This window comes from Panthera onca, chromosome B2 (assembly GCF_046562875.1).
Source record: "Panthera onca isolate mPanOnc1 chromosome B2, mPanOnc1 haplotype 2, whole genome shotgun sequence".
Lineage (NCBI taxonomy): Eukaryota > Metazoa > Chordata > Mammalia > Carnivora > Felidae > Panthera > Panthera onca.
Genome location: NC_138343.1, coordinates 43,815,560 through 43,832,023, shown reverse-complemented (window position 1 = coordinate 43,832,023; position 16,464 = coordinate 43,815,560). Strand labels below are relative to the sequence as shown.

At 47.7% G+C, this 16,464-nt stretch overlaps 1 protein-coding gene across 4 annotated transcripts in view; it reads left to right on the top strand.

Moving 5' to 3' along the window:
* Positions 1–16,060, top strand: part of RCAN2 (regulator of calcineurin 2) — a 273,660-nt gene extending 257,600 nt beyond the window's left edge. For all 4 annotated transcript variants that reach the window (XM_060615655.3, XM_060615653.3, XM_060615652.3 and 1 more), the window contains one exon: positions 13,482–16,060. In XM_060615655.3, coding sequence (XP_060471638.1) covers positions 13,482–13,642 — 161 coding nt within the window. In that variant the 3' untranslated portion in view covers positions 13,643–16,060. The remainder of the gene's footprint in view (positions 1–13,481) is intronic.
* The last annotated feature ends 404 nt before the right edge of the window (positions 16,061–16,464 follow it).

Here is a 16,464-nt window from a genome sequence, read left to right as displayed (position 1 = left end):
CCGAGGCACGCAGATTTGTGATATTGGACCACATGCTCAGAATTTTCCATCTCCTTTCAAAGAATCTTCCCTGGAAAAATTAATGTTCGAAAAGCTTTTCTTCTCAGCATGTACTCCACAATTATTTTTATGTTTTTTTAAGCTTATTTATTTATTTTTGAGAGAGAGAGAGAGAGAGAGAGAGAGAGAGAGAATCACAAGCAAGCTCCACGCTGCCAGCACGGAGCCTGATGCAGGGCTCGATCCCCTGAACTGTGAGATCATGACCTGAGCCGATCGGAATCAAGAGTCAGATGCTTAACTGACTGAGCCACCTAGGTGCCCCCACAATTATTTTTAATCACTGATGAGTAGCAATATAAAATTCTTCTTTTTCTGCCTTCGCAGGTAAAATATGCACATTGTAGAACAATAGAAAAGACACCTGACCATCCCTAGAGCTATGCCCTTAGCCAGGCCCCTAATATCAGCCAAGGTCAAACACAATGGTTACTTCCAGAGAGCAAATCCTCATGCCTCTTTGACCAAGCATCTCTTTCTTTCCCTATGTTGCTACTTTTCTCTCACCTGGGTGGATGAGCCCCCCCCCCCCGCCCCGTCACAAGCTTCAGAGTCTCCCTTTATCTTCCCAATCCCCCTCCTTCCACGGTTTCCTTAGTCTTTCTTGTCCATACCTTCCTTGTAGGATTCTACTTCCTTGGCTCAACCACTAATTCAGGTCCTCAGTCAATCAGTTGTCCCCATGAAGTACTTTAGGTCCTAAATGACTCAGGAGGGATTGAAGGTACACAGCCCCACCTCATCCAGTCTTAGAGGGAAACCCCCAGAAGATAAACAAACTTTCTTTTATTGAACCAGAACACCTCTTATAACCCAACTACAGAAGTGTTCTCTGTCCTTCTACCTCTCCTCCCCGCCCCTTCTCTCCCTCTCCTCCTACCCCCTTTTACCAAGGATCCTTTCTGGTTTCCTACTTTGATGTGGGTTGGGACTGAGGATGGGAGGTAAGGAGGAAGAACCCCAGTCGTTTCTGTGGATAATAATTTCCTGACATGAGCTCACACTAGACCTGAGTGCAGGCAACATGGTGGTCATGCTTTGGCCTCGGCATGCCTGGATTGGAATCCTAGCTCCACTTGTTTGAGCTGGACCTTGAGCAATTTACTTCACTTCTCTGCACCTCTTTATTTTTCAATGGTGATCACTGGGCAACCTGCAAGATCATCGTGAAGACAGAATAAGTAATATACATGAGGTACTCAGCCCAGTTCCCGGCACACAGGAACTATCAGATCCATGGTGGTTGCTGTGGTCGTTCTGTTCAGAGCAGAACTGTTTAGCAGGACATCCCCTGAGAGATGTTTTCTGTGCCATTACATGAATTAAGGTATGTAAAGCACTTGGAACAGTGTCTCCCTGCCAGCGAGCACAGTGTCCCTCTCCTTTGTGGTGGTCGCGGTTGCTCTTCACATGGGTTTGATCTCTGAACTTCCCATGGACTTGGGTTGGTCTGTGCTTTGCTTTTACTCTTTGCCTCCCAAGCTTCTAGGGCATTCTTTAACAGAAGCAGCTGCTGCATGAAGGACAAGGGACAGAGTTGCTAGTCAATGATTTGACCCCACCCTCAAGACTACCTGCAGCATTTTTCTTTGGGGTCTATCAAAATGAGACGGGAGCTCATGGAAACGCAGAGGTATCCGCGAGAGAAAAAACTGCAAAGGACTTCTCTCTCTGGAATGTTTCTTCCTCCCTGGAATATTTCTTTTAATCGTGAAGCCTCTTTCCACTTCTACTTAGAAAATAAGTTCTTTCTCCACCCCCAGACTGAGCTTGTAAACAGACAGCTGTGATTTGCAAAGTCTCCAGGAAGAGCCCCTCCTCCCAGAAATATCTCCTCTTTTATTTTTGTAGCCGTCAGAGAGGCTCCAACATGAAGAAAGAGATTTCTCTTGCTTTACGGTGATGACTCCAACTTGGGATGTGAGTTTAAACCCAGGCACCACCTTTTATTAGCTGTGTGACCTTGAGAAAGTGTCTTAATTTCTCTGTGCCTCAACAGTAAAACCAGATTGTTGCAGTCATCAAATTAGATAGCCCAAATGAATCTCCATGTCAAGCACAGTACATGGTGAATGCTCAACATGTATTACCTGGTTTTGGTCACTTGATTTTTAAATCATATCTTAGCCTTTTGTTAAAATGTAAGTGCCTGCATCAAGCTCTTAGCGCCAGTTTTCTTAGGGTGAAATCTGTGATATTTTGGAACGGATGGCCCTACGCCCTGTGGTCCATTTAGCATTTTCGTGCATCACCTACTGAATGCCAGCATCCCCACCCAACCCTGTCCCTGTGAAAAACAAAAAACAAAAGAAAACTTAGCACCCTTGTTTGAGAACCATAGTAATTATGCCTTTGCAGCATTTATCAGGTGGGTCTCAAATTCGAGAAAGACATAGAGGCAAGGAGTGCCTAGGAAGGGGTCAGAGGTACCAGTGTGGAGCAGAAGGAGGAGGGGCGAGGAGAGAGGGGAGCCGTCCAGAGAAGTGCTACCCACGCCGGTGCCCCTTCCAGACGCATGAGTGGGCACGCACGCGCGCACATGCACACACTCTCTTTGCTTCCCTTTGGAAAAATAGGGGAAGACAAGAATGCCGGAAGAGAACTTAAAAATACTGTTAAATCGCGTATGGAGGGCGGGGGGAGGATGGTATCGCTTCTGGAAGCTTCCTGATGTTTTTCCCCAAAACTCCTCTTTCTCTTGAGGAACGCTTGTGGCCCCACATCAAACCAGCATTAGCCCTGCCAAGATTGAGAGAGGTTTAAAAGACATGGTGACTTTAGACAGCAGCCAGGGTCTTGGTGGAAGAAAGGATGTGCAGGTCGCCGCACCCCTGCTTCCTGCAGGGGGCTGTCCTGCCCCTCCTCCCCAGTCCTCTGAGAGCTACATAGGGCCAGCAGCCTCTGTCTCTGCTGTTGACAAGGGACAGGTTTACCGGGGCTTGGCAACCTTCTTCCCCTTCCCCACCCCGCCAAATTTAAGTCCTAAACCTGATACGTGAAAGGAAAGGGAATCTAAGTCTGAATACCTTTCTTTTTTTTTTTTTTAAGTTTATTTATTTATTCTGGAGAGACAAAGCGTGAGCAAGGTAGGGGCAGAGAGAGAGGGAGAGAGAATCCCAAGCAGTGCGGAGCCCGATTCAGGGCTTGAACTCGAAAACTGTGAGAGCATCACCTGCGCCAGAAGCAAGAGTCGGATGCTTAACCGACTGAGTCACCCAGGTGCCCCTTAAGTGTGAACACCTTTCAAGCCCATTTCAAATTATGCTGAACTCGGCCCTCAGTCCCTGTTTTCGGTCCCATCAACAGGCAGCATGTTTGATAAACTAACACATAGAAATTCCTCGTTGCTTGTTCCATAGATCAGAACTGATGCTTCTATTTCCTCTTGAAAATAGCACGTTCACAATAAAAATACTGGGGAGGGGGGTTTGCAGTGCCTTTTACACATGATAAGCCTAAACGCGTTTTCATACTAGAATCCCTATTCCTCATCTCACTGAAAATTCCTCATCTTGGCTCTTGACTTAAACCAAAGCTCAGCGCTCAGCACCCAGCATGGTTCTATCTATGTTCAGAGGTCCTGCTGGAAGTGTCCTTAGCACGGGCCTTGAGAAGCCCTCATCCATTCTTAAATTCAATGCCGATTAATAACAGATGCCTTCGTTTTCCCTGTCGGGTTGAGAACTCATTGAAGGGTAGGTCAGAATAAGACAGATGAGATGAATAGTGCCAGCTTTGTTTCTGATGAAACACTGAGGCTGAGAATGTGGCCAAGGTGAACCCCAGCCCGGGTTTCCTAATGCTGAAGTCCAGAACCCAGAGTTTAACTCGCCAGGCCTGCCACAGACCACCCCACATGGGCTGGGTCTCCTCCGGGGGCCTTAGCACATGGCCCAGCACAGAGAAGGGCACAGGACCTTTGCAGGCAGGGATGGCCCAAAGGGAAAAGTGGAGAGGGCGAGCTGAGCAGGGGCAGTTCTTTTCCCCAGAGTCACCTCTCCGCTTCCACTGGAGGGGAGTGAGAGAGCGGCCACAGAGCGAGGTCCCTCTGTGGAGCTTCGTCCATAAGGAAGGAAGGACGGGAACTGCGGTGGTGTCCAGTCGAATGTAGCACCTGAGCAGAGAAAGAGGATAAAACACAGGCAATTAATTTCAAGTCAATTTCGTGGCTTAGCTTGCTTCCAAACAAAGAGAGCGTGTGTGACCGATGACTTATCGATTGCTACGTAACAACGATCCCAAAATGAAGGCCTTGAAACAAAGCCACTTATTTTGCTCACGGATCTGGTACTCAGGCAGGGCTTGGGGGAGAGCTCATTCTCTTGTCTGCTGCTTGCAGTGTTCCTGGGGCAGCTCAGCCGGGACCAGCAAATCTGCTTTCAAGATGGTTTACTCACAGGGCTGGCAAGCCAGTGTGGCTGACAGCTCAGACGGGCTGTGGGTCAGGGCCCCTGGTTCCTCTCCGTGCGAGCCTCTTCGTGGGCTGCTTGGACTTCCTTACAACGTGGAGGCGAGGTTCCAGAAATGAGCATCCTGACAGAGCAAGGTGGATGTGCATGGCGTTTTTGTGACCTGACTCAGAATTCACACCGGTTACTTCTGCGGCAGGATACTAGTCAAGGCAGTCAGTCATAAAGGCCTGTCCGGGGGTGCCTGGGTGACTCAGTCCCTTAAGCATCCGACTTAGGCTCAGGTCATGATCTCGCGGTCCTTGTGTTCGAGCCCCGCATTGGGCTCTGTGCTGACAGCTCAGAGCCTGGAGCCTGCTTTGGATTCTGTGCCCCGCTCCCCACTCCCCTGCTCACGCTCTGCTCTCTCTTGTCTCTCAAAAATGAATAAATGTTTAAAAAAAATTTTTTAAATAAAGGCCTGTCCAGATTTGAGGGGAGGGACCACAGTGGCAACAGTCCTCCATGAATGAGTGGCAAGGTTCTTGAAGAGTAATGTTTAGCAAGAAATTTGATGGCCATCTCTGCCAAACAGTCAGTCTGCTACGACACTAACTCTCCTGTTGAGAATTCGCCTTTCATATGAAAAATAATAAAATTAAATCCAGAAGGAAACATCCCCCCAACGCCAGAGACCAAAGCTACCATAAGAGATGTAAGTCAAATCCTTTTATAATGTATAGTATAGAGTATTTATTTTCATAATGATTAAGTGTTATCATTTGAGAAGATTCATTGTCAAGGAGACCATGCCTAGGATAACTAGCAATTGGCCAGAACAAGAAGAGGCAGGATGCAGAAGGAATAAATAGTTCCTCTTTAGCTAGAAAGCAACTATTCGCTAAACTAGAAGTTGCCTTAAAGATACATTAAAGTGAAAGTTAAACCCAGCTCTTGTCATAGGTGAACACCACGGGAGTCAGGACAGACAGAGCCGGAGAGTGACTGCAAGCACGTTCTTTGAGGTCAGACAGGCCTGAGTTTGAATCCCGGCTCTGCCATTGACTTCCTCGGTGATGTCAATTTCCTCCTGCATAACCTAGAGAGGATGACACCCACAGTACAGAGCTGTCGTCATAATTAAATATCCAATTTGCGTGAAGGACTTAGAGACGCATCTGGCATTTAGCGACGGCGCGGTAAATAGTTGCCGTGTGTAAAGCGGATGGCGAGTTTCCGTGACACCTCCCGTGTCCTACCACGGCTGGCACGCTGGAAACGGAGTAAATACCTGCCCTTGCTTGGTTTTCTGCTCAGCCGAAAAGCTAAAGCTTACACACGTTAAACAATAGGAGGCAAATGTGTGAGTGCCTACTGGACATGGCAGAAGCGTGTTAAAAGCGTGTCACGACCCAGTAACATGTTTTTGGAGCATTTACATATACCTGAAGCCGCATCCGTCACTACGGCCACCACTGCAGGAGCTTGGAACGTAAAACGTCACCAGATGAAACAACTAACGTATAATAGAAAAGGTGCTATAACTAGGCGTTACACATAAGTGATTCACACGATCTCAGAAAGAAAAAAAAGAGAGAGGGAGAGAGAGATGTCATTTCAAAAGCAACGTGAGGTCTTCCTTCTTGTGGGAACACAAGTGTGGAAAAGGGTGGGGAGACAGGAAAAAGGAGAGAAACTTACCAGTGGGGGTGGGGAGTGGTAAAGAGAACAAGGATCAGTTCATTTTGAGGGTCGGGATTTATGACACCCCTCTGCCCTTCACGGGACTCCGCATGTCACCATCCACCCCTCTTGCTGCTTACAACAGTGACTGGGCTGAATAAAAACTCTTTGCAATTATTCATTTCTTAATTCTCGAACTGTCTGGCCGTGTGACCAGGTTGGTTCATCACACTGAAAATGGGAAATTATTTTGGGCAGCCTCACTGACCACAACATCACCCTAAATAATCATTAAATAATCATGCCATGCATCTGAGGAGGGCTTTAAAGTATTTGACAAATATTTCCTTATTTTGTAGCGTGGTGATGTGATGGTTATTCCCATTTTGCAGATGAGGAAAACTGGGGCGTAGAATGTTATATATCTCTCAGCGTCACATCGCTGGCTCAGAATGAGGTGACGTCTCCAAACGTTGCTTTAGGAAGCTTATTCCGGCAGTGGACGTTAGTTCCTGTGGTGGGGTCATCAGCTGAGAGCACTCGGGTGGGAAGTGGTGAACCGTGAATGCAGGCATTGTAAGCAGGGGGTAGCAAGGGAGCGTATGGAGAAATGTTTCAGAGCAGTGTTGAATAATGCTCTGTGATGGCTTAACTACCATGGATGGAAGACAGAGAAGCTTCTAAGGTGACCAACTCTACAGATTTGGCACCTAGGATATGGAACCTCCCCGAGAAATGTGATAGCTGGAGAGGACACATAGATTGACAGGGAACATAAATAATTCTGTGGATATGTGAGTTTGGAGAAGACTAGAAGACTTTTGCAGAGATATCCCTAAGGCCAGAGAGGTGCAGGTGTGAGACCAGGCTGGGGACATAGCATCTCATAGAGACAGAAAGTGGGAGCTCATGATGTTCCAGAGAGAGAATCTTTCAGAGATGAATGGAAGCCACGTGAGGAATAGAGCAAACCCTAGTCTCGTGCCTGCTAGACCCTGCGGTCTTTTGAAAGCCTCTGGGACAGGGGTCCCGTCTCTTTGGCAGAGCTCAGGTAAGGACTTGTGCAAGGAGGCACTCAAGTCACAGGAGGGTTTCCCTTTCCTGCCATCTCGAGAGTTTTCTTACCAGTAATCTGAACAGTCTCAGCTCTGCTGTAATATATGCAAATATAGCACTGTAACATCTCCTTGCCTTTAACGCATCTCATTATGCTGATTTTTAGACACTGTGCATAATCACACTGATTATTTTAGAGAGAATCCAAGAAGGAGCCAACTCCTGACCCGTAAGCCAAAGGGGGCAGCGTAATGGAGAAATTCCAGGGGTACTGGGACCAGCGGTCACCAACACACATCTCTGTGAGTGTGCCAGAACTGTGTCACCACATCCCCCAGGTGCCCCCCCCCCCCCCCCGGGCAGACAGGGTGTGACCTTCTCCCTCCTGAGAACAGGAGGCAGCCCGTGGACACCTCCATGTCCTCCAGACCTGCAGGAATCAGGACCTTGTCATCAACCTGTCTCCATCCACTCAGAAAAAGAGGCGACAGAATTTGACATTTATTTCGAACAGTGGCCACGCCTACATCACTTCCAAAGGCCTGAATGACAGTTTCACTTTTGGCCACGTGCTGGAGGAGTTTGCACGTGCTCGGCTGGGAATTCATTTCAACGGGGGTAGGTGGAAAACCCTGCGTGATGTACTTTCTGGAAGCTTTTGGCTCCGGCCTCCTTTCTGCTCACAGGGGAAAGGACAGTTTGAATACAGACTTGAGGATTGGGAGTGTGATGGGTGACCCTCTGCTTGTCCTTTCAAAGAAACGCTGTGGCCGTGCTCAGTGTGGTGTGGCAGGACAGACCCACCCTGAGTGGCCAGGGCCCCACGGGCTCCTTGTCCCCCACCAAGCCCAGTTGGTCACCATGCAGGGTGACAGCATTGACGTCAGCCCTGGTGGTAGAGGAATTAGCTGAAGCCCAAAGGGAAAGAGAAGCCAAAAAAAGAAGAATTCAATCCAGCAACACCAAAGCTATTTCTTTTTTATTTTGTGGGCTCTTAGCAGCTGTTAAGCTTTGCTGGATTTTGATAGTAAGAAAGTTTCCAAATATAGAACAGTGAAATGTCAGAGTTAATGGGATCACAGCAATGAAGTCTCTCTACGACCAAGTAGTCTGACTTTGTTAGCTCCACGTGCTCAACATAAAGCTGCCCCGCACGGAGCAGGGCCCTGGGCTTTCCTCTTCCATCCCGAGTGTACCCCCGGCACATCTGGCCTAAAAGGAAAGCACTCAGGTTGGAATTGGTAAACACCTTGCAACTAGACGTATCTTTACAGCAGTGTTCTTTATGCAAGCCAGGGCAAACAAGTGACTTACTTAAAAGGCTTGCTTCATTCTATACATTGTACTACGATACAAATATAAATAGAGGGGAGCCTGGGTGGCTCAGTCGGTTGAGCGTCCGACTTCGGCTCAGGTCATGATCTCGCGGTCCGTGAGTTCGAGTCCCGCTTTGGGCTCTGGGCTGACAGCTCGGAGCCTGGAGCCTGTTTCGGCTTCTGTGTCTCCCTCTCTCTCTGCCCCTCCCCCGCTCATGCTCTGTCTGTCTCTCTCTCTCAAAAATAATAAACATAAAAAAAACTGTAATATGAATATAAATACATATAAAGCTAACAACTAGCTTCTGGCCAACGAGTAAGGAAAGGGGCAGGGTGTCTGGTCAGCCCCTTGGCTGGAGACCTGCCACCACCCCTTCCCCCGCCGGCCTCACAGTCTCCATGCTTTTGCTGGGTGACAGCAAATTCTGTCCCATCATCCTGAGACTGCCATCGCCTCCCCCTGCATGGCAAGCGACAGGGCGACGCGCGGGACTCCAGCAGCCATTGGTGTCCCTCTAAGAAGTGCCACTCCTCCAAACCTGAGAATTTGCAAGACATCCTGATGCAAACAAAGAACGGCCTTATTTGTGTACTCGTTCCTTTCTCCTTCTCTTGTTGGAGGGCGTCTCTCATTCAGAGTTTGCAGAGCATCCCCAGAGGAAGGAGAGCGTTTCGGAAAGCTTGGGTACAGCGAAGTCATCGCCCGCCGTTTGCGGTGGCACCCAGAGGGGCTTGCTGTCCCCCCAGAAAACAAAGATGAGAAAGAAGACCGCAGATTAATTTGAGCTGCTGGGGGGCGGCTCGCGAGCTGATAAGTCCTGGCTGCCTTCCTGCTATGCGTCCAGCGTCCCTCCCTCCTGCCCTCTCCCTGCACCGTTCTCACTTTCCGATGAAAAATTAGCATGCAGGAGGGAGGCAGGGAGGAGGCACGCTGGGTGCATGCCTGTGCCCTGGCGGGACCACAGCCTCCAGCCCGCCACTTGAACCCCCAGAACGGTGGCTGCCCTTTAACACCGAGAAGCACCAGGGGATGCTGGCTACCAAAGGAGATGTCGCTCAGAATAGGCAGGGTCGCATCCTCATACCAGTAAACTATTTTTTTTTAAGTTTACTTATTTCTTTTGAGAGAGACAGAGACAGCACGAGCGGAGGAGGGGCAGAGAGGGAGGGAGAGAGAGAATCCCAAGCAGGCTCAGAGCCCGCTGCGGGACTGGAACCCACGAAGCCGGGGAGATCGCAACCTGACCAGATGCCCAAGCCAACCAGGATCCCCGCGGTCAACTCTGTTTTCAACAAGCAGCACCGCTAAGCTGTCAGCAGCTCGAGAAGCCCTGCTCCGAGATGCCACCCGCCAGGTCTGCCCACCCCTGGCCCGGAGCCTCGCAGGCAACTTTTACGCCGGAGCCACGTCATGGAGATTCCTGTCCTTCGCGTGTGGTTCTTCTGCCCGGGGGTTTTGGTTACAATGACAAAATACCTCAGAGGAGGGTGGAGCACCATTGAATAAGCATCGACGCATATACACCACAGCTGTAGGTGTGAGCGTTCTCACGACTTCAGAGCGGGTTGCCACGCGGTTCCCGTAATGCCAACAATCCCCGCTGCAGGGAGACAAAGCCAAGCATGAATGAGGGCGGCAAGTTTCTCTTTCCTGCTTCTGCTCCTGTTTGTGTCACTGTCCCCTCCCGATTCCACACCGGTCCACCTCCGCTCCCTTCTGCCAGAGATTTCACACCCGCTGACGCAATTCTCGCTCCCTGCAATTTCACCAAATCTAGACTCGAAAAGATAGAGTCTTTATGAGCCCAATTCCTATGGCTCTGGCCAGTGCTGTCACTCTCGGCTCCTGCCAATCCCAGGGAAATCCTGGAGCTGAACCACTCCATTTTTGTGAGCTATTCCTCTCCCTCACCCAGGAAAGCCTCTGCTCTCCACACCAGGATGTCAAGGGCAGCCCAGCGAAGACTTCTCTGACCCTTAACAGAAAGAGAACACTCTTAGCAGCATGTGGCTATATTAGTCTGCCAAGGTTGCCACAGAAACACGAGCTGAGGGGCTTCAAAAAAGGTATTGGGGTTCCTGGGCGGCTCTGTCGGTTAAGCTTCCTACTCCGACTCCGGCCATGATCTCGAGGCTGGCTCGGGAGTTCGAGCCCCGTGTCGGGCTCTCTGCTGTCAGTGTGAGCCCGATTCAGATCTTCTCTGCCCGTTCTCTCTCTCTCTCTCTCTCTCTCTCTCTCAGAAATGAGTAAACATTTTAAACAATGTACTGACTCAAGTTCTGGAGTTACAAGTTCGGGACCAAGGTGTCAGCAGGGCCTCCCTCCCTCTGAAGGCGCTAGGGAAGGACCTGTCCCAGGAGCCTCTCCCGGCTTCTGGTAGCTCCTGGGCTGTGGTGAGGGCCTGCGTCCCAACTTCCCCTTTTTGTAAGGACACCAGGCATCCTGGATTAGGGATCTACCCTAATGGCCTCATTTTAACTTAATCATCTCTGAGAACCCTGTAAGGTCATAGTCACAGGTACCGGGGATTAGGACTTAGACGTCTTTGCAGGGGGGACACAATTCTCCCCATAACAATAGCAGACTCTGAACGTTCACGTCCTTCCCAGCATCACTTACAAGAGCTTTGACACTCATTACATGAGTAGTGCTCCTCACCCCTTTATGTCAGCGCCCAGATTTTAAACCTGTACCTCGTAAGCATTTGCTGTTTTCATTGTGGGTGCTCACCAAGATGTACCCAGCGGCACATACACAGCACCCCGGTCCCGAAACTGACCGTACTTGCTCCGGCCGGCCGGAAGGGACACTTCCCACTACAGATTGGGGATGACAGGCAAGGCTTCTGGACTGGGTGGTATCGGCCTCTCATCCTGGAGGGAGGGCAGGTTTTAGGAAGCTCGCAAAGAGAGGTGAGCCTAGGCCAGAGAAAAGTAGCTGCTTTGGTCGTGCGGACACAAGAGTGAACAAACCTTTTCTAAAATGTTAAAGAGAAAGGAAGAGAGTTTTATTTGAGCCCAAGTTAGGACAGCTGCCCAGAATGCACAGTCTTTACAAAGAAGAGAGTGCTCTGAGGAAGGAACATTTGGGGACAGGGTTAGGTATCTCTTTTTAGAGAAAGAGTTACAAACCATCACAACAAAGGACACTCCAGACAGGTACAGACTTTATCTTATGTTTTTAGTCTTTGCAAGGCTGTACGACTTTAATCTTCTGGGAACCAGGGAGGGGTTTTTTTGTTCTTCTTATGTTTGGAATGCTCTTTTTTTGGTGTTTTGGGTTTTGTCGTTGTTTTGTCTTGCCTTTTATTTTTATTTTTTTCAGGTTATTTATTTATTTTGAGGGAGAGAGAGAGAGAGCACAGCTGGGGAGGGACAGAGATAAGGAGACACAGAATCTCCAGCAGGCTCCGCACCATCCGCACAGAACCCCACGTGGGGCTTGAACTGACACACTGTGAGATCATGACCTGAGCTGAGATCAAGAGTCAGATGCTTAACCGACTGTACCGCCCAGGTGCCCCTGTTGTTGTTGTTGTTGTTGTTGTTGTTTAACGAAGCTGACTTAAGATGTGTGCTCAGGGCAGAAATACAGCCCATGCTTTAGAGGTTTTGCCGAGTCATGTTGACCTTGGTAAATGTTAAAGTATAGCTTCCCTGAGGGTCACCTGGGTGGCTCAGTCGGTTGAGCATCCCACTTCAGTTCAGGTCATGATCTCGCGGTTCCTGAGTTCAAGTCCCACATCAGGCTCCGTGCTGACAGCTCGGAGCCTGGAGCCTCCTTCAGATTCTATGTCTCCCTCTCTCTCTCTACCCACCCCCCCCCCACCCCACACATGCTCTCTCTCTGTCTCAAAAATAAATAAACATTTTAAAAAATATGTTTTTTTAAATATAGCTTCCCTGGGAACCCAGGGGCAGAGCCCACAAGCGTGAAAGTTGAATATTTCCTTCATCAGTAGGAGCGAGGATGCGGCAGTTTGTTTTTAGATTTTTCCCCATCGGGAAGGATGGGAAGTGAAGGTTGGGATGTCAGGAGAAGATGATGAGTGTGTCAACAGTTAAACTGAGAAGTTAAAGCATGCAGATGGAGACCGCCTGGAGGTCTTCTATTTGTCATTTATACCCACGTCAATCGTCGCCTCTACTGGGAAGCCTTTCAGTGTTACTTTCTCCTTACAGTTTGGCACCTCAGTCCTTGACATATTTTGCCACGCTAGTGCTTACTATGGTATCTTCTGGTACTTCCTGTGTCTGCGTGTGGCCGCAGGGCTGTGCTCCTGTGCCTGTAGCCTTATCACCAGCAATAGGCTAGACCGTGGGGAATGCTCAGTAAACACCTCCTGAGGCAAAACAAAAGCAGGAAGCCAGTCAGCTTAACAGCCATCTGACTATAAGATGCGCCAGTCAAGAAGGACAGACTCTTGTAACTTGAAGGGACCTCGGCAGCCATCGAACCCCATCCCCCAGTAACCACCGCAAATCCCAGACGAGTGATGATCCCGCCTTATTCCCTCCTGGGGCGGCTCTTGCCATAAGAAGTATGCGGCTGGAGGAGACCTTAGAGACTGTGCTGTCCAGAAGGTGAACGAGTGAAGCTGTTGGCTCAAGGTCACTCAGCAATTAGCAACAATGATGGGAAACAGACGAAACTGAGAACTCGCCACCCGACCTACTATGTCATCACCACGGTCCCGTGGGTTGTGGCTACGACCGTGTTGAAGTTTACAGTTGAGAGTGCTGAGGCTACAAGAGGGTGAGTGGCCTGCTCAGGGTTGTCTGGTTATAGGTGGTAGAACAGGGACACAATGACAGAGTGATCTCACTCCATTTTCCAGTGCCCCCCGCCATTCTTGGATAAGACCCAGGTTTCCTGAGACAATGTGACACTGTCTTCTTCCTTACAGAACGAAACTTGCCGAAGAATCCGCTCTGAGCTCCCTTCCGCTTTATCACCTCCACTTTTCTTGCTTTTCAGGAGAGAAGTATGAGCTCCATGCAGGGACTGAGTCCACCCCAAGTGTCGTCGTGCACGTGTGTGACAGTGACATAGAGGAAGAAGAGGATCCAAAGACTTCCCCAAAGCCAAAAATCATCCAAACCCGGCGTCCTGGCCTGCCACCCTCCGTGTCCAACTGAGCTCACCGCTCCGCCTCAACGATAATATCTGTCTCCTCTTTATCATGCTTTTTTCCCCTCTGTTGTTTGTCGAAAAAAAAAATAATTGCCTTTCAATCCCTGGGTGTTTGGTTGTTTGAGATTCCTTCCTTGTAATCAAGCCTCTCGGACAAAAGGGCTAGGAAAAGGTGATATGTTTCCTGATCATATCATACCCATCAAGCATAATCCATTATTTAGAAGGTTCTAGAAAAAAAAAAAAGTAGTATTTTCTTATTAAAGAATCTGCACAGCCTATATCTTCACTCTCTCTTGTTGATCCAAGCCAGAGACATCAGTAACAAATAGCACCTGTGTTGTTTGTGATCTGTTTCAGTCCCAGTCCTGACGTGTGTGCGTTGTTTCTTCCTGGCCACTTAAGTAGGACCATAAGTAAACTTGACCTTGACTGCATGAGATATCCCTATCTGGTCTCACTCAGTCCTCTGCATCCCGACATTCCCAGGACATGCATGATCACCAGCATTTATTTTCATGATTCGAGGATATACTATAACTCACAGATTGTCAGCATCCAGCCATGTCCTATCTAGATTAGAAAACTTACTAGCATCCTCCAGCTTAAAAAGTCTGGGTATATCCACTATTTTGAGTCAATACTTCATAGCTCTGTTAAAATTCCTGGAGGCAGCACTGAGCTTGGCCCCAAAGATATTCCTCAGTAGATTTTGAACACCACTTCCGTATAGAACTTTCCCAGCCTCACTGGGGAGGCTTGTCCAGGGTGATAGAGACCGATTTCAGACAAACCTATTTATTATAAAAGTTTCATGGTGTCTGAATGATTGTTTTTTTCTCTTTGTATATTTGTACAAATGTTTCAGCTGTGCTTTTAAAATCTGGATGTTTTTTATTTAGTGACTGTTCATCCATTAGCTGCTTACCAACATGATACGTGCATTGCTTATGAATGCATTCATATACTAATACAGATAATCTGATAATATTACACTCTATTATGGATAATGCTGAATTTTGAAAGGGCACAAAACTTCTCATGCCACTATATAAATGATTAGCCAACATCTTTGCTATCGAGAACACTTGTTTTTAAATAAAGGCAAGGCGCAAGTGTCCGTTGTAGACAATTTGGATGAAGCTAAATCGCCAGAACGTAGCAGCCACTGAGCATTTGAAAAAGGAAAGGGTAGTAGATAAACGTATACCAATCCTACTCATGCAATGGCCATGTTGTTCAAAAACATTTGTTTTCGTCAAATGTGATATTTCTATTTCTGTAGCCCGAAGTGCATTACAGAAGATACACCTATAAAACCATTACCTTCTGCTATATGTGCAAGGCCTCATCTACTCCTGTACATTTAATGAATTACTTTAGATGCAAACGCCAGTTACAATGGAGAGGGGAAATACTTTCATTACCCAAGCCTCAGAAAAACACACGAGAACAAGAACATAGCCAACTTATGGAAGGATTGTCGTGGTTTTTGACTAAGGTGTATGTAAGTTTCATCAGAAACTTAAAACAGACCGATCACTCAGAAATTAAAGTCCGTTCTACTGTGAATATAGCAATATAGTACTGGGCACAGTACAGGTGAAACTGAGGACAGCATTGCTTGTAAAACCCTGAGTTGCCATACGAAAAATGAAGGCTCCTTTCAAAAATAAAATCTGAGGAGTGTATAATAAGCAAATGCTTTGACTTTCCTTTGCTGTGGAGGTTTTTGGTTTTTCCTTAACAAATGAAAGATTAGACTTAGGAGTGGAGAAATGCTGCCCTCTAGTGGAAGAAATATTTTCTGAGCTCCTGAGACTAACGGAGAGCTGCAGCGGTCGGCCATTTTGTCCTGAATCTCTTCGTCCTCTGAGGGTCATTTGACTTTCTAAACTATTCAGAATTTTCAGAATGCAAGTTCTAAGGAGATCTGGCTGAGAAAAATATTTGGAGATCATTTTTGACGTGTTTTAGAGCAGGTACCATCACTCATTTCCAGCCAAATTTAGTGAAAGTTAAAATGACCATTCTGTGTTACACAAAATAAAAACACAGTGGAGCGTATGACCCAACTGGTTAGTCTTGGTACCATTGATTGCAAAGTTTCGATGTTAATCTGTCTCAGGTCAAGTACTTCTTTCATTAGGCTGGGTTTGGGGAGGGGGGAGGAGGAACTTTTCCCAGGAGATCAGTAAGAAACTGGAAGGACTCCCGGAAGGGTTTCAGCAGAGCCTCCTGCACTGTGAAAGTCAGAATTGCCTCAGCATTTCCATGACGCACATTATGCAAATCTCTTTATCACTATTTTAAGTTTGAAAAGTTTAAATATGGAGGGGAAGGGGAGATTTCCACCAACTGAATCATTTGTGCACGTGTATAGCTCAAAAGAGCTTAGACTTCAAATATACCTGGTGAATGACTCTTTGTCCGTGTAGTATAATTTCTGTGTTGTCTTTCTTAGCTATTTTTGAGTGGTAATTGTGAAAGAGTGCAATGCAGCCTATAATAGTCTTTCTAAAAAGTTACCAACAGGTGAGATTCACTTCTCTGAGTTCTTACTGAAAGGAGCAGAGGGGGAAGCTGGGTGGCAACCATCTCCTGAAGGAACAGGAAATTTGAGCAAGGCATAAAGGGATGGGTTGGGCTCTGATAAGGGGAACTATCTTATTGTCATGCCTCAAACATGTCGGTCTGAAAGTCCATTTCAAATGTACTAAGGACCCTCTTGAAACATCTCTCCCACACTCTTCTTTAGTTTAAAGCACTGTAAGAAACCCAAAGTGGGAAACGTTTTATTATGTAGAACACAAAGTGCACTATCATA